Below are 19,241 nucleotides of genomic sequence, written 5' to 3' on the forward strand. Positions count from 1 at the left end.
TAGAGCTGAGATGCTGCAGTTTCTGGTGTGGGTGGTGGGCCTCCTGACAGTAACATGCTTGATCTGTAATTGTTTTGGCACCTGTTCAGGCGAGTGCACTGGGATACTAGTCGATTAGACAGGTCGTTGTCATTGAGACAGTCACTTACCTTGCCTCATTTCTTAAGTCACTGAATAACTTCTGAACCCATGCTGGCACTGTCGCTGTGTTGATACCATCCTCAGTGGTGCACCAGCTAGCGTCTCTTGTCAACACACTGGAGTCATCTCTCTTCAGTAAGTATTTACTTCTGGTGGATAGCTGGTTCTTCTGGGCTCCTCAACTAAGACCCTGTCTACCTGAGGTCCCTGCTCTTTCCTCTGTTGTGTATTCACATTCAAGTTCCTGGAGAGTCGAGCCCTTGCTAAGCACCCTGCCATTATTGTTTCTGCTTCATACTTGGAATGTTTGTGAATTGCACAGAGAAGTTTAACTCTCAGGTTGCTGGGGAAGTTCTGATAGATTTATATATGTGCAGGCTTTCTCTCAACTCAACATGAGTGTAATCAAAAAGCAAGTTTGCCCTTAGTGTCTCTTAGTAGACAGTCCTACAGAGTTAAATCATCTGTTCTTTCCTCAATTACTTCCACGGAGTAAAATGAATAGCAGAACCATGCAAATGGGTCTTGGTTGTGAGATAAGGATGATAAATCTCATACGTACTTAGGACAAGAGTAGACATGTAATCTTCCTGAAACAAGCGTGTCTTGTCACTGTTGTTTTTATACCACAGCAGGATCTCCTTATTAAGAGCTCGTCTGACAGATTGATCAGGATGGAAACAAAGTAAATACTGAAAAATTTAAATCCTAGATGTGAAAGACCTGGGATGTGTTTCTGTTTATATGATAAATGTGTTCATTTATTTATTCATTAATAATATATAATAAGAAATGATATAATTATTACTAATTTATTTTTTAAAATGGAAGACAGGAAGAAGCGTGGCTAGCTTAGTTACAAGTCACATTTTACAAGTTTAACATTCCCCAACATAAAAGTTCTTGCCAACTTGATATGTATTGTCTTTGATACTTCTCAATGCTGTCACCTTTGAGAAATTTTAAATAAAATTATCAAGAGTAATAAAGTAATGTTTACCCTGTGATAACATGGTATTAGACTAAGAAATATACACACATACCTGGTTTGCAAATCCCCGGTGGCTTGGGAAAAAGAAAAGAGTTATTGAGTTACTTTGTATGTTTGTTTCTTTCGACAAAATTAGTCCTGTGCTGATTCAATGCCCTCTTTGTGTAAGCATAGAACAAAAGCCCATGGAAGGGTAAGGGGAGGCCAGGAGAAGGACTGCCTGGGTCCAACCTTTTGGCAGTGTTACAAATAATTCCTTTTGTGCCTCCTTACCTCTGTATCTCCTCTCTCTCCTCTCTTTCTCTCTCCTTCACCCGTCTCTCTTACTTTGGTCTAAAGAAGCTAAACTCAGATGAGAGCAGTGGACACAGGAAGATATATCAACCTGGAAACCACAGTGAACTGACTGGGCAGCTCATTGTGGTTACAGACTAACCAGAACTCTAGGGTACACTGTGCTGAAGGGAAAAGAGAAATAATACACAAGGGAGAGAAAGGGAGAAAAAGAAGGAAGAGACGGACACACACACATAGACACACATAGACACACACACGGACATATATACACACACAAGCAGACACACACAGACACACACAGGCATACACACAGATACACAGACACATACAGACACATACACAGATACACAGACATAGACATACAGATACACACATAGACACATAGACACGTGCATACACAGACATAGACATACACACACATATACACTCATAGAACAAAGACATAGACACACAGACAAGCTCACAGAGATACTTACATATATATATATATATATATACACACACAGAAATACAGAAGCAAAACATACACAGAGACATACACACAGAGACACACACACATTCAAAGGGGGGGGGGAAGTCATGATCATTAAAGATTCTTAGGACAAATGTTTTAACCTAATCAGAAAGCTAGTGATTAAAATTATTATGGGCATTGAGATATATGGAGTGAATACTATAAAAGAGTTGAAATGTGAAGAAATACTATACAATATAATGACTTTATTTTTAGACTACTGTAGTTCTGGCAGTTTCCACAGAGATCATTGTGCCTGAGAGACCTGTGAAAGTAAGTCATGTCCAGTCCAGCATTGCCAATATAAAAGGTCAGTTGTTGGTTTGCTCATCTTGTTGAAGCAGACTCTCGCCATGAGCTCTGAGTGTCCTAGAGCTCGGATCATAGACCTGTAGACTAGCGGTCCATGAACTCACAGAGATCTGCCTGCTTCAGCCTCCTAAAGGCTCTTGGTAGAGAAGTTAGTAGAAGTTAGGGTGGATGAAGCTTCCTGGTTGCATCCTTCATGTGTATCACGGTTTGTTATTGCAGCTGTAAGACAGAGCTGGGCACCAACGGCTACCCCTCCTGTGCACTTACTCCTGAATGAGTCATTGTGTGGAGTGCATGTATGCCAACATGTATACTGAGTGTTTTAGTTTCTTGTGTTATTTTTAAAGGAATACGATACAGCATTTAATATTTCAAGCTAATAGTTTCCTGTGAACATTTAAAAGGAAAGAAAACTTTGGGCGAATCTGTTAGTAGAGTCAATGAAAGTTACAGATTACAAACTCACTCTCATGAGCAGCTGAGTGTGGACGAAGGGCGGCGATGAGATCTGAATGTAGTTCAGACATATGGTGAGCCTCGAAATTAATCCATCCCCATAATAGACTGCAGATAATTTAGGCATAACAGCCATGCACTTTGGAATTGGGAATAGGTGCAGAGTGGGATTAACCATTCGATTAGCCTGATTAATCTTTCCTTCCTGAGCACAATCCTCCTTGATTTACATCTGGATTACTTATTTATATGAAAATGAACAGCCACCAATCCAGGGCAGGCTGCATCTGCCCACTGATTTATTTCTGTGCGTGTGCTTCATCTCCTCCCCAGTGTAAGCTTCACACTAAGTTGCATTTGCCTGTTTTCTTTCTTTAAAAAAAAAAATATTTATTTTATGTATATGAGTACACTGCAGCTGTCTTCAGACACACCAGAAGAGGGCATCGGATGCCCATTGCAGATGGTTGTGAGCTACCATGTGGTTGCTGGGAATTGAACTCAGCATCTCTGGAAAAGCAGTCAGTGCTCTTAACCACTGAGCCATCTCTCCGGCCTGTGTTTGCCTGTTTTCAACTTGCACTTTTTGTTTCCTTTATCGTGCACACACGTGTGCACACACATTGCACACGTATATATTGATGAGAGTGCCATGTAAGAACTTTCGACTTCCCTACAGTGTGAAAATGCTATCTATTCAGTAGGAACTGTGCTTGCATCTTTGAACCAGACTCAGTCCTTGCTTTACAAGGATTCTCTGTAGTCCAGTCCTCCCTTACAATGCTAGCCAGCAGTAGGAGAACCCACTCCTTGTTAGATTATCATGAAGGAGAGCAGCCCAGGCTTTAGAACTCATGGTGCTGTGTCTAAGCTGAGCGCCTCTGCTTATTCTAAACACATTTTACACTTACTGTACATTCATTTATGATGGGACCCTCGGGGTGCAATCATCTGATGTTGAGAGTCAGTGTCACTGTAAGAGACTGAAGTCTATGTACACATTGTCTTTTTGTAGAAAATCAACATTAGTTATTCTTCACATACCCCCTCATACAGCAGAGTCCCACAGGTGAGTGTTTTGTTGTGGACTGTCCTGAACCATTGGTTTAAGTTACTTGTTTTGGTTGCTGTCTACTGCTGGTTTTAATTGCCACCATGACCCAATTAGAATCACCTGGAAGACTGTCTCAACAAAGGAAGGACTGGCCAGATCAGGTTGGCCTGTGGACACGTCTGTGGGAGATTGTCTTGATTGCTTTAATTGTGGTGGGCATAACCAGTCCACTGTGGGCAGCAGCATTCCCTAAGTTTGGGCCCTGGGCTATGTAAGTTTAGGGGGCGTTGTGGGTGTTAAAAACTACACATGTGTCCACTGTCTCTCTTCTCCTGGGTGCTTGTGATAGCGGTTGCACTGCTATGGTGGATTGTAACCCGGCATTTTGAGACAAAATAGACCCCTTCTTCTCTAAGTTGCCTTTTGCCCAGGATCTTTTATTACAGCAGTGGAAAGGAAGCCACAGTGTTTGTTTAATGCTTGTTTACGGCAACGGTAATTAAAGTTACTTGGAATTGTTCTGAGGTTTTGTTTTTGTTGTTTTACCTCCTTTTTTGCTTTTATTGTTTATTTATTTATTTATTTTATTATGAGACAGCATCTCATTTATTCCACACTGGCTTCAAAATTGCTCTGTATTGAACTTAAACTGGTCCTCTCAGGTGTTGGTATTACAAATGTGTACCATCAAGGAAGGGTATTGTATCAAGTTTCATGATAAACCCACAACAGAGGTGATCTAGAATGATGAGAAGTTCTAATTAATAATGCACACCACCTATCTGGTCTCCCATATTTCATATATTTCTTCAGCACATGTTCCCCAAAGTCCACTCGTTGATAGCATCAAACTCAGAATCCAGTGTCACTCAGTAAAGGGTACTCATGTGCCAAGAGGAAGGATGGGTCATCATTTCCCTGTGTCTGGTTTACTGTGTCTAGTTTTACTTCTCTTGGTCTAGATACCTGTAGGCTGAAAAGACATGTTGTTGACTTTTTAGCAACTACCCCATATACAGAAAACAGCCACACTAATACACCAATCCCTGCACCATCACTGTACCAAGAGAAAATTCCAATTGAAAGGGTTTACTAGACTCATACCCTTTGAGATGATTGTGTCATGAACACGTGTGTGCATGTGTGCGTGTGTGCGTGTGTGCGTGCACATGTGTTGCCTGCATGTATATCAGTACACCATGCATGTTTGCCTGCTGCCTACAGAGGCCAGAAAAGGGTGCTGGATTCCATGGGACTGGAGTTACAGATTGTTTGGGGAATTTGAACCTAGTTCCATCGGAAGAGTAACCAGTGCTCTTAATCTAAGCCATCTCTTTATCTTCCACGCTCCATACTTTTAGTTGGACCGTATCCCGAATGACAACATTTGTAGCACTGGGCATCTTAGATTGCATGCTGACTCTGTCACCCTGGTGAATATTCATTTTCTTCTCAGGCCTGGCAGCAAGCTATGAACTGTTTCTTGAAAGGAGGGCAGTTATTATCACGTCATGAGAATTACTCTCGAAGCACCAGTTTGGATCTTTCAGGAAATACGTGAAGATTAGCATGGTTATTTACTTAAGGATAGCGGGATGGAGGAGCTCTGAAGAAGGGTCGGTGGGATTTCTTGCTTCTGTGTGGCTCCTGCCTACTGCAGCTAAGGTCTGCTCAGCTGTTGTCTACGAGCAGCCACAGCTGGAGACAAGTAGAGCCTCCAGTAAGATGAATGTAAGCACCAGCTGTTGGAGGGTTCTGTCCATCCGCATACACGTCTGATGGTGAAGTTTGATGGTGAAGTCTGATGGTGAAGTCTGATGGTGAAGTCTGATGGTGGTGTCTGACCGTGAAGACGTCTGGTGACGGCTCACTTGGTGCGTCTTTGTCTCCCAGACTTCATGTTTAGTTTGGCTACAGCAGAGAACATAGAATTAAGGATATTGTGGGCAATGCAATTCCCAGCAAGACCGAACCCACCCCATGACAAACCATCCGGCTTTAGCACTTCCCAGTCACACCACCACCACAGTCACCCAGGGCTGTCACTGCAGACATAGGACTGACCCAGACAGACGGTTTCATTGTTCTTTCCAAATTCAGTTCATGGTTTCTTCTTCCATCAAAGGTGATTTCATAGTTAACTTGCTCATGTGTGACGCTTAATATGTGCTTTTTTTGTATAAATTTCTAATTTGCATTATGCTATGATCCAAGAATGTGGATTTGTAGGATAACGTCAGGGCTTTTTATACTTTTGAGCAAGTTACCTGACACATAGTTATTTGGTATGTGGTAGTGGTTGAAGACAGGGTATTGTACAGGTTAGGTAGGTGCTCTACCATTAACCTCCGATGCACGGTATGAGGTTGTTCTGAATGTTCTGAATGCCGTGTGCACTAGAAAAGACTATTATAAGAATATTGTCTTTCTTGGGCTTTTTGGTGAAGCCATGCTTTCTACTTATGTTTACTGTTGGTGTTGCTTGGTTCTGTTTTTCTCTTGTTTGCTTGTTCTATTGATAACTTGTGAGAGGTGCTGGGGCCTTCCCTTCTAGGAGACTGGTTTGCTCTTCTCTCTGCATACGTGATGCTGGATACTTTGGGGACCATTAGCTTTATGAATGTTTAAGATGGTCACATTGGAGTGGAAGTGATTTTTTTCCTATTACATATGCATATGAAAACAGGAGTCTCCAGACACACACCTGTATAGAATGGAGAGCCCAGCTAAGTGCGGGCTTTTGCTTTTGCCCTATGAGAACTGCCCCTCATGGTGCTGCTGTGTGGGACTGAACACCCTGAGCCACAGTCTGCAGTGGGGCACAGTGAAGAAGCTGACTGGAGTGCTCAGCCTTGCACAGTGTGAGTCACGCGGCAAATGCGTTCCTGCTTTCAGGCTGACTTCAAAGCACTTTGGGAAATATTTTTTTAATAGAAAAGCATTACTTTATATTAGGGCATCCTTTACCTTCTCAGTGGAAACTAGCACGTTTAACAGGGAAAAAAAGACACTGCACATGAGAAATGAAAATACAGATAAACTGCTCCTTTGCAGAGCAGTCTGGAAGAGCCAAAGGGGTTGTCCTGTCATCAATAAAAGTGATGCATGTTTAATTGTCCTGGCAATTAGAGTCCTTCCAAAATTACCAGAAAATGCATCAAAAACGAAGAACAACATTTTCAAAAAGAGTGATAGGAACCCATTATCGTTATAGCAGATAGTACCTTGAGGAAAGTTTCCTCTGTGGAAGGCATTTTAGTACATCCCATTTTCTATGCATTATATCTGCCTTTTCCTCTTTCTTTCTTTCTTTCTTTCTTTCTTTCTTTCTTTCTTTCTTTCTCGTTTCCTGTTTTAAAGGCATTTTTAGCACAACTCAAGGCATTTAATTCACCACATTTTATTTCCTTTGCAATGCATGTTAACTTTTCCCCCCACTAAGTGAGAGAGGGTAGTGGAAATAAAAATAATTTAGGTTGATGGTGCTTTGATGTTTTCGTTTTATCATCAGAAGTGACTGGTTCTCTGTTGTGGAGTTTTATAATTTCATATTGCTTAAAACATCGCCATGGGGTAAGTCCATGGCTTCCTTGTTGACCATTTGGGACTGGGTGGGAAGGGAAGAGAGGCGTGTAATTTAAGTCTGAGGAAATGCCTTGATTTTGTTTACTTAGCCTTAAGGAAAAAAAAAAATGCAGGATGCACCCAGCAAGACCTGGAGAAGAATGCAGTTTACAAGTTTTTACACACTCTGATGAATGCTCGTCTCTGTTTTTCCTGACACTGTGTAAAAAGGTTCCATTTTGTGGAGAAGTCTCCATTAAACTCCACTCAGAGCTGGAGTTCATCAGCAGATGCAGAATAAGTGGACACTGTCCTCTTCCTGTTTTCCAGTGGATCCAGGCTTGGCCAAGAGCTGGGTCTAGCCTCATGAGTAGCAGCTGACTGTTCTGAGCTCCTGGCCATGTGGGGCCTTGGCTTGCTACCAGGCAGGTCTCGCTGTGCAAAATTGTTGCTGCTTCTGTGAATAATGTTTCTGGTAAAGTCACCCACCTAGTGAGTAAGAGTGTACCCAGCCACCCACCAGGAGGCCACTATGGCTCAGGGACCTGCCTCCATAAAAGGGTATTCAAAGTGGCAGTGTGCACTGAGGTGTAGTCATTCGCTAAAAAACCTTGTGAAAAAAAAATACACTCATACATATAAACACACGTATATAAAATTATATATACACCTCTGAATGGGACATCTGCATGATACTCTTCCACCTAAGACTTAGGGATCATGGCAGAAGAAGGGGCAGAAAAATCATAGGCAGTAAATGATTACAAAGAAATGGTGTTCTGGGGACACAGCAGGGCAGTTGTGTACATGAGTTAACAATAGCCGTGACAGTGTGCACCAGACCAGCATGGGCTCAGGCCACACAGAGTTCTAGCATGGAGAGGAGAGGTGGACATTAAACCCTTCCACTAGCTAAGGCTATTTGGCAGTTAATGGGCCTGCGAGAGGGAGTCAGTTTTCTTTAAGGGCGTGCCCCCCTGCTGGGTTGACCTCCCTCCAGCAAAGGCCACACATCCAGCAGGATGGGTCCAGAATAAACTGTATTTGATGGATTTAAAAAAATGCATGCAGAGTTGGGCCAGGAGGGAAGGGGGATAGCACTGGCAGAAGTGGGGGTGGGGGTGAATGTGGACACCGTGCATTGTACACAAGTTTCAGAGAACTAATGAAAATAAAAAAAGAAACACAATTTTTTAATAATTTTAAAAGAAATTAAAATACTTTGTGGGGAGCTTAGGGATTGTGCAAACCAGCCACTCGGCCACGGTGACTAATGGAAATGCCACCAAATGCAAGTTACAACTAGTGATCGGGCATTAGAAAAACAGAAGAATAGAGGCTTAATACTTACACCACAAATAGCATAATCTCAGAGCCAAGTAAGAGAGCAGCACATCTTAGTCATCTTTGCAGCAGATTCTGCAGAGAACGCAGTGGGGAGGCCCCGTGGACCCCTCTTCTGAAGGAGCGCCTCTGTCTTCCGGCTCCTACAGCCCCTGGCTGTTTTGCAGTTATGCATGTAAAAGCCAGTAAAGTTGAATACTGTCTCTTGACTTAATTAATGAAACAAATGAAAACCTCTTCTAGAAAAATAGCCGTGTGCCTATTTTGGCTATTGTGTGGCTGGTTGTTCCTTCTCAGCTCAGTTATGCTCACTGTGACAGGGTTAATGTGATGTCAGGGAATCCTAGTCCCCAGCAGGTTACCTTCAAATGCCATGCTACCAGGTACCCAGTAGTCGGCTTCTAGCGTTGCTGGGCTCTCATAGCCTAGGGGTTGCTCACGCCCCTTTGCAAGGACTGGCTCGGTGTCTGGGAATAAGAGGGCAATTTAGAGCCCTGATTGTGGATGAAGAGATGGGGAGAACGAGAGAGTAAGGAAAGAGTAAGATTTGCTAGTTTTCATCAATTCTTGAAACACTGGTTCTTCTGGCCTGTGCAGACATCTCTGGCTCTTTTAAACTTCTGTCTGCTCCAGGCAGACGGCTGGGCCCGCGTGGCACCGAACTGCAGTGACTCCTTGGCCTAGGGTCCTGCTTTCTTGGTCATTTGTCAGCTCCTCCATTTTCTCAGTTTCCAGAGGCACCGGCACGGGGCCTGCTTCAAAGACTCATGCAAGGATCAAAGACATTTAAACGAGTCCGAGTGTTAGGCATGGACGTACCACCAGGCACGGAGTACTTGCCCCGTTCCTCTCGCTGCCTTCCTACTCTATCGTTTAACACACATGTGTAGCTGAGAGCTGGGGAAATGGAGCCAGCGGGAAGGCGTCTAGAACTCAGTGCTGCTTGGACTCCATGCAGGGTTTGGCTGCTCTGTTCTGCTCTGTGGTTAGTTGCTTGGGATTTAGATGTCTCCAGTGTGAAGCTGTTCATGGGAGGCAGCAGCTGTGTGCCCCAGATCACCATAGGTATCTTCCGGCTGCCGAAAACCTTAGTGTACTGTTCTCTCTACCTTCTTCAAATTTCAGTGGTGTCTTTACGGCCTTGGCCATGAGTGGACTTTTTTTTTTAATAAGCCTATAATTCATGTGTTAGTGACTGTAGACATTAGGTGAGGATTAAAGACATTTGCTTTATGTTCTGTCCCCTAGTGAGTGTCGTCCGCAGCAGGACTCCAGCTTCAGAGACGGTAATTTCAATCCTTTCTGGTATAATCAAAGGGAATAAGGTGGTTATGGTACGATTCTGATGTTGAATATGATTGAAGTAAATGTGTGTGTGAGAGAGAGACAGACAAAGAGAGAGAGACAGAGAGAGAGAAGCAAAATTAGTATTAGCATACAAAATTAATTTAGAAAATGGTACCACTAAGAGGCTAATAATAAATAAATGCCCATTTCCTTTTCAAGTAGTGGCACCAGAGAGGTGTGGGGCGGGGAATGCTCTCGGGCATTCTCTTACGTTCTTCCCGTACTCAGACTTCTATTCTTAGCACTTTCTGTTCCTTCCCTATTAACCCGTGACCCCTTTAAAATAATAATTGTCATGCATTAAAATAAAAGCTAATCACTGTGGACATGGAAGTAATTCAAATGTGTTCCTTTAAAGAAAAAAGAAAAACCACTTCAAATCCATTTGGTGACTTAGTTTTCGGAGAGCATAGTATTTATGATCCTCTAACTCAGGCAGGGAAGTTGACGGGGCTTATCTTCCCCTGGTATTCATGGGATCCTGATCATTTTTTTTTGTTTGTTTTTTGAAGTCGATTCTGTTATAAAATCTGCTTCTTCATTTTTCTGAAAAAAAAACAAAAACAAACAAAAAACATAATGGTAAGGGTCTGGCTAATTGGCTAGTTTAAAATAACCAGCATTGCATGATCTATTTAGAAAAAAAAAAGCCATGGTCATTCAAAGTAAAACTAGGAATTCCTTTTAAAACTTTATTCTACTTTGGAAATGGTTTCCAGCCCCACATGTTTGACATTGATTGACATTGGAGCTGTTTTCCCATAAGTCATTGCCACTTTCCCTCCAACTGCATCTTCTGTTTTCTGTTTTTCTCCGCAGGAAGTGGAAGACCACGTGGCGTTTTTAATAACGGTTCCCACTGCCCTGGCCATCTTCTTTGCCATATTCATTCTTGTCTGCATTGAGTCTGTGTTTAAGAAGCTGCTCCGTGTGTTCTCGCTGGTGATTTGGATATGTCTGGTTGCCATGGGATACCTGTTCATGTGCTTTGGAGGGACCGTGTCAGCCTGGGACCAGGTAAGAAATCACACACCTTTGTGGATTCTATCTCCGGACCTTAATTCAAGCCTTTCTTGGTTATGTAGACTTTATCCTAGACTTGACTAAATGAAAGACATGACGATTTAAAACTATGTTTATATTTTAATTGACAAATAATGATTGTAGATTATGATTGTAATGTGACACTTTGATGTAATCTATAAGGTGATAAAGTCAAGGTAATTAGCATATCTAATCAGCATATCAACACCTGACTGGATAATCTTTTTTGAAGTGAGATGCTATGAACAAACTTTTTGAGATGGAGTCTTACTATGTAGCCATGGCTAGCCTAAAACTCACCACACAGGCCAGGGTAGACTCAGATTCTCATGTTCCTCTGCCCTTGACTTCAAGTTTGGGGATGAAAGGTATGGACCATAACACCTGGCTCTTTTTAGCAATTTTGAAATATCTAATCTTTTAACCATTTTGAAATATCGAATCTTTTATTATTGACTGAAATCAGCATACTGAGCAATAAGTTACCAAATCTCATTCTTCCTGTCCAGTTGGAAATGAAATAATTCAGGCACAAAGAAGAAATTCTTTGAGCTATCTGTTGTGGAGGTGCTTGGTAGCTGCAGTCAAACAGTGTTTATTGGAATTCATCAGTTCTGCTGGCAGTGGGGTTGGACCTGGTCCTTTGTTTGGCTAGTGCAGCCACTGCTTGGTGCAGTCTGAAGTTCACCCCCATTGCTCAGTGTGCTCTGACTTTCCCAGACAGGTTAACACATAAATTCCTTCTCACTTGCTTTGAAAAGACAGACTCCAGCAACCCTGCTTTTCTATCGACGTGATCACATCCTGTGAGTAAGCTTGCTTCCTATTCCTGCTGCAAACTAACACCCATTTCACTCCTGCTGAGGCTCTTGACTTAGAATCTGCCCATGTCTGGGTGATGTCATGTCTGAACAGTATGGTCTAGCCAGAAATGTTACTCAGCACTTCTGCTGTGTGAGGGGCTCCTCTCAGCAGCTGTCTGATGGCTTGGTTGAATGATGCATTGTATAGGGAATAGGTATGGGCTGAAGACAGTTAGACAAGATGCCAGCTTAGTTTTTATAAATAAAACCCAGAGAGAGAGAGAAAGAGAGAGAGAGAGAGAGAGAGAGAGAGAGAGAGAGAGAGAGATTGATTGATTGATTCAGTAGCCCAGAGGCTCTTCACAGGTAGTGGAATAGTGGAAGAGAAGGTTCTAGAAACAGAAGGCAGAGAAGCTTTGGGTTGAGGAGAACAGAGAAGAACAATTGCATCAGAGGCTGATGGAGACCCAAGTTTGAGAACACAGACATCAGAGATTGTATTCGTAGTGTGCATTATTACAGAACCCTGTCTGAACCCTATGACAAGGATCCTAGTAGGATCTACCAATCTGTGCTTATGTGAGCACCACCAAAATGTTACTGTGCTTGGGTGACAGTTCCTGCTGCAGAGGTAAAGCCGGGCTGAACGAACCAAGTTTGTCTCTGTCTCAAATGGCACTATTGTAGACATACGGAACAATGGCTGACGTTACCTTCTCCTCACTGCTCTCATCTCAAGGTTGGCCCTGCGTCCCTCTTCACTCAGCAGCAACTGATCTCTCTTCCACTGCTGTCTCTGGTTTACATACCTGAGACCAGGTGCACCAGACCACCCATAAGGGCTCAGGTACCCCTGTGTTCACGTTAGCCCACAGCTAAGAGCAGATTGAGGGCTGTCAAGGGCTGGATGGTGTGAACCTAATGTCTCTTGGCACCAGTGCTCCTCATGGCAGTGGGACCACTGTCTAGGAAGTGTCCTTTCTGGAAGGCCAAGGTCCCCTCCTAGCCCACAGCCTTACATTTCCATGCAAATTTCAGAAGCAGTTTGTCATATTCAATGGAAAACCAGTTGGTGTCTGGAGTTACAGTTTATTGAATTATTAATATTTTGCTTTGCATGAGATTAAAGCCCAGAGAGAGAGAGAGAGAGAGAGAGAGAGAGAGAGAGAGAGAGAGAGGAATATTGAATTAATAAAAGAATGCCTAGAGATTTCAGACTTCCCTGTAGATCTCTTTCCCATCTGAGGCAGTAGCACGTTTCCTATAACGTCTGAAGATCTTTTATGTCTAAGACTTTTACTTCTTTATAGAACTGGCAAATTTTCCTGGATTTATTCCTAGGCCCATAAAGGTTATTTATTTATTTACATTTCAGATGTTGTCCCCCTCCTGACATCACATCCCCACAGAGTCCCTCCATTATCTCCCCTCCCCTTCTCCTCTGAAAGGGTGGTGGCCCACTGGTTATAATCTCATCCTGGAGCATCAAGTCTCCACAGGATTAGGGCATCTTCTCCGTCTGAGGTAAGGCAGCTCTGTGGGGGAAAGGCCAGCCTTTCCCTGTATTCCCCTTTCTCCTTCCACTGGGGGTCCTGTCTGGCTACAGGAAGTGGCCACTTCAGGTTCCATGTCCCCACTGTTATGTGTTTCTCCTAAGGTAACCTGTATTGACTGCTCTTCACCTATCCTTGGTCTCTGGGACTTCTTAGAGACTTCCTCCATCCACCTTCCCTGCACCTATATCTACAGATTTCCATTCATTCTCCTGGCCCTCTGACCCTCTCGTCTATCTCTTCCCACACATGATCCTGATCCTCCCACCATTCCCCCTCCCCACCCCCTCTCCCACACAGTTTTCTTCCTCACTCTGCCTCCTATGACTATTTATTACCCCTTCTAAGTGAGATCCAAACATTCTTCTTTAGTCTCCCTTCTTGTTTAACTCCTTTGGGTCTGTGGGGTGTATCGTGAATATCCTGTACTTTATGGCCAGTATCCACTTATCAGTGAGTACTTCCTTTTGGATCTTGGTTACCTCACTCACAATGATATTTTCAAGTCCCGTCCATTTGCCTGCAAAATTCATGATGTCCTTGTTTTTAATAGCTGAAGAGTATTCCATTGCATAAATGAGCCACATTTTCTGTATCCTTTCTTCAGGTTAAGGGACATCTGGGTTGTTTCCAGTTTCTAGCTATTATAAATAAGAATGCTATGAATATAGTGGAGCATGTGCCCTTGTGGTATGGTGGAGCATCTTTTGGGTATATGACCAGGAGTAGTATAGGTGGGTCTTCAGGTAATACTATTTCCAGTTCTCTAAGAAACTGCCAGATTGATTTCCAGAGTGGTTGTACCAGTTTGCAATCCCACCAGCAGTGGAGGGGTGTTTCCCTTTCTCAAGATGGCTGAGATCAAAAACTCAAGTTGATAGCTCATGCTGGTGAGAATATGGAGAAAGAGTCCCTAAAGTTTTTGTTGTTGTCTTGTCTTAAGAATGGAATTTTGTAATTACCTTTTCTCCTGTCCATTTTGTCATATCTATTGTTGTCCTTGCCCAACTTATAGGCATATAGGTAATGTTGTATGGACTGAGCAGGTTACATTTAGGAACATATATGCATATACATATATGCATGCAACAGAAATGAATGAACAGAGAGGCCATGAATTTGAAAAAGGAGGCATATACGGGAGGGTTTGGAAGAAGGAAAGATGGAGATAATGTGATTACAATATCTCAGAAAAAAAGAAATAATAGAATGACATAGCAATAAAATAAATTGGGTGAATTGAACATTAAAAAGTTACTTTATCTAACTGTTAATGTTGATAAGATTTCTTCTTTATTTTTTGCTTATTTATATGCAGCAGTCTTAGTAAACATAGGACTCTTTCTTTGCCTAAGGGGATCAGTTTATTTATATGTACAATATTGTCATCTGTTGGTGACTAGGATTGCCATTTTTCCCTTTCAAATCTTTAATTCACTCATTCTTACGTAGCACACACTAATTTCTTAGCTGGATGAACAAGAGCCCATCCCCACTGGTGGCATCAGACCTGTTTCTTAATCATCATCTCAGCTTTATTGGTAGCTTTGTGATTTAATCAGGAAGGATTGTTGCCATCTGTTAGAGTGTCCTTCAGAGAACAGCCTTCTGTGTCTATGAATAACACCTCACCAGTCACCTCTGACATCACCCCTGACTTTTATGAACTCCCCCTTCCCAGCGGCTCTCTTTCCTGTTGGCCTTGTCTGTTGGACCATGGAGATTGGTAGGACTGTCTTCCCAGCATGGTGACTTCCCCCGAGGAAAACAGGCAGTGATTGAGAGACAGGTCTCATCGATGGGAAGCTATGCTCAACTTTGTCATCTCTAGACTGGATTATTTTGTTGTTGTTGTTGTTGGTATTAACCGTCCTCATGTACCTTGGCATTTTTATTTCCAAACTTTTGTAGATTAAAAAAAAAAATGTCTACACATGACCTCAACCTTTTAAATCAAGTCTCTGCAAGGCTAGGCACATGCTTTCCCACTGAGGCCAGACAAGACAGCCCAGCTAACAAAGCATATGCCATAGACAGTCAACAGCTTTTGGGATAGCCCTGTTTCTTAGTTAGGGTTTTGCTGCTGTGAACAGACACTATGACCAAGAAAACTCTTACAAAGACAACATTTAATTGGGGCTGGCTCACAGGTTCAGAGGTTCAGTCCATTATCATCAAGGCAGGGAACACGGAGACATCCAGGCAGGCATGGTGCAGGAAGAACTGAGAGTTCTACATCTTCATCTGAAGGCTGCTAGCAGAATACTGGCTTCCAGGCAGCTAGGACAAGGGTATCAAAGCCCACACCTACAGTGACACACCTACTCCAACAAGGCCACACCTCCCAACAGTGCCACTCCCTGGTCAAGCATATACAAACCATCACACCCTGTTTGGGACCCACATGAAGACCAAGCTGCACATCTGCTACATAAGTACAGGGAGCCTAGGCTCAGCCTGAGTGTGCACTTTGGTTGGTGGTTCATTCTCTGACAGCCCCAAAGGTCTAGGTTAGTTGACACTGTTACTCTTCCTAAACAGTTTCTATCTCCTTTGGGGCCCAAAAGTCTTCCATAAGAGTGTCCCAGCTCCATCTCCTGTGTGGCTGCGGATTTCTGTATCTGTCTCAATCAGATGCTGTGTGGAACTTCTCAGAGGACAGTCATGCTAGACTGTCTGCAAGTATGACAGAGTATCATTAATAGTGTCAGGGATTGGTGCTTACCCGTGGGATGGGTAAGTGGAACACTCCTCCATTGCTGGTGGGAGTGCCAACTTGTACAACCACTTTGGGAAACAATTTGGCTATTTCTCAGAAAACTGGGAATAGTTTTACATCAAGACCCAGCTATACCACTCCCGGGCATATACTCAAAAGATGCTCCAGGATACCACGAGGATACTTGCTCAACTATGTCTATAGCCAGAAACTAGAAACAACTAGATGTCCCTCAACTGAATAGTAGATAAAGAAAATGTGGTACATCTACATAATGGAATACTATCCAGCTATTTAAAATGTGGTCTCTTCTTGATGGTGGTAAAGGTAATATTGAAAAGGAGTGCCCCACAGGAGCATTTTCTGGAAGAGCTGAGAGAACTACGAAAATTGCCCCTTCCTGGTCATTGGTCCTCATGGAGATGATGCACACAGATCTCAGCAGAGGAAACACTGGAAAACCCCCAGTATAGCTCTTTTGTCCTTTCTCTGAAACCATGAACAGCACTGGCAGTAACATGGCAGTGGTATAGATAATATTTACTGATGATGGGAGTGGAGTTGTCACAGGGGCTCAGTGATGTGCACACAGTCTGATGATCTGAGCGTCAGTTAACAGGGTAGTGAGCTGAGCATCGGTTGACAGCCTTCTGGACACAAGTCTGACTTTCTCATATCTCCGTTAGACAAGGCTTCACTGATCCTGTGTAACTCTCAGTTCCATCATGCATTGCATCATACTTTTCTATGGACAAAGCTCAGTAAACGCAGGGGCATTAAAGAGTCGGTGTATCTAAGTACCTGGCTTCCCTCCCAGAAGCTGAGGTGAGGCCAGGTCTTGCTGTTGTGATGTCCTGGTTAGAGTACATCACTTTGCATGTAACATAGTTCTACAGTCCTTAGCCTCCCCAGTGTGGGACAAGGGTGACGATGGCCAGCACTTGTATGATGTAGACTTGGCCATATCCTACTGTGTGCCACCCTTGTTTTGCTCTCACATAATAGGCACTCTCCTGACCTGCTCTGGTTTTGTAAAGGGGGTTGGTGAAGGATCTCAACCACGCTGAGATGCTGTTTAGAGGAAGGGCTTGGAACACAAGAGGACTGACTTCAGAGGCCAGATCTTAATCATGACGTTAGTAATTCTAACCAGTGTGACTGTCACGCAGGGGTCAGAAAGCCAGGGATGATGATAAATGCTCCCCATCGAAGAGGTCAGTCCCACCCAAAGAATGATCCGGTCCCCCAATGTCAATGAAATGAAATCTGAAATGTGTTGCCTCAACAGGTGCACAGGTGTTCACATAAAAGTAACCTTAATGGCTCTGGTAGGGTAAACATGGGAGATTTGTGCAACCCTGAGAAAGTACAGGCACATCAAAGGGTGGGAAGCTCAGGGTGATCTTGTCACACAACCAGATAGCTTCAAGAGAATAACTTGGGGGAAAGAACAATGTTTAGAGGAAGGTGGGGAGGATTCAAAACACTGGCCATTGATGTTTATGAGAATTTTCTAAAGTTGTTTTTGGTTTAACACATACCAGCCTCCTTGTCTTAGTTAGGGTTTCATTACTGTGAACAGACACCATGACCAAGGCAACTCTTCTCTTATAAGGACATTTCACTGGGACTGGCTTACAAGTTCAGAGATTCAGTCCAGTGTCATCAAGGCGGGAACATGGCAGTGACCAGAAAGGCATGGTGCAGGTGGGGCTGAGAGTTACATCTTCATCTGAAGTCTGTTATCAGAAGACTGGCTTCCAGGCAGTTAGGATGAGGGTCTTATAGCCTGCACCCACGATAACACACCTACTCCAGAAAGGCCACACCTACTCCAACAGAGCCACACCTTCTAATAATGCCACTCCCTGGGCATATACAAACCATCTCACCATCTGAGTGTGTTTCATGGATTAGATGGATTGCCCTCAGCTCTGACTCCAGAAGCCTGAAACTGAGGTAGAGGCTGGGCCATGCTTTCTCAGTAGGCTCTTGAGGAATCCCTTCCTCACCTCCTTCAGCTTCTGGTGTGCCCATCACAACTAGATATGCTTTGTCTTCACTCGGTGTTCTCCCAATGTGCCATCATATGCCTCTCTTCCACTTATTATATGAACACAAATCACATCGGGATAGAACCCCTTAAGTGGTTTCATTTCCATTTGATGGTACCCGTAGAGCCTCGGTTTCCAGGCTCGTTCTAAATAGCTATATTCAATTGTGCCAGAATTCAGGAACTGAACAAATCTCTCGGGGTTCAGTACTCAATCCTTGACAGATTTAGTTTCTATATTGTACATGTTGCCCCTAGGGAAGCACTTCCCCCCTGTGTCTCATCCCTCTGTTGCTTCCTCTCCCACCTCAGACTTAATAACTCTCCTGGTATCATGATTTCCTTTAGACTGAAGGGAACCTCTGTAAAGGAGGTTTGGGTTCTTCCTTTTTCAAGCCACTGTCTGTTGGGTATTAGAGATGTTCTCATGTGTGACTCTCCAGTGAAGTACACCCACATCAATGGGCCTAAGGAGGCACTCACCTGCTTATGTGGCTCTGGAGACACAGCAAGAATTCTATCTCCTGTGCATATGTCACAAGATATTGGCTGACCACTGTATGTCCCAGGAACAAATGAGTTGCCTTTTGATTCCTATGAAAATGGCATCCAGTGCACTCTTCCTGCCTAATATTCTCAGAATAAGTATCTTCAGTTCTCACTGTGGAGCCTAGGTTTGTAAGTGATGTCTTGTTTGGTGAATTTCTGACAAGAACATGTCCCCTCGCCTTAGCTGATGGTTATTCCATTTTCTTGAGGCAGGAATGGCATGCAGAAGGCTGGTGATGAGGAGGTGAGTTCTGGTCAGGACTGATGATCAGAATGGCAATTGCTTGTGCAGCTACTAAGAGCCAGTTAGAAACACTACCTTGCAAGTTATGGAGCTGCATCCGGTTGCTCTGCATTTTCCCCATTTGAAGAGTGATGTTAAACCTGCTCCTGAGCCTCCTCTCAGCTGAGGCAGAAAGTGCAGGGTGCCATGGTATAGCCTTGAGGGCTGACTTTGTCCCTTCAGAAGGAAGGAACTTTCCTGGCTCTGTTACCTTAAA

At 43.4% G+C, this 19,241-nt stretch overlaps 1 protein-coding gene across 1 annotated transcript in view; it reads left to right on the top strand.

The window, feature by feature from the left end:
* The window catches only part of Adcy2 (adenylate cyclase 2), a 358,830-nt gene that overhangs the window by 5,815 nt on the left and 333,774 nt on the right, over positions 1–19,241 (top strand). The window contains exon 2 of the mRNA XM_076916127.1: positions 10,840–11,037. Coding sequence (XP_076772242.1) covers positions 10,840–11,037 — 198 coding nt within the window. The remainder of the gene's footprint in view (positions 1–10,839; positions 11,038–19,241) is intronic.

This window comes from Arvicanthis niloticus, chromosome 19 (genome assembly GCF_011762505.2).
Source record: "Arvicanthis niloticus isolate mArvNil1 chromosome 19, mArvNil1.pat.X, whole genome shotgun sequence".
NCBI lineage: Eukaryota > Metazoa > Chordata > Mammalia > Rodentia > Muridae > Arvicanthis > Arvicanthis niloticus.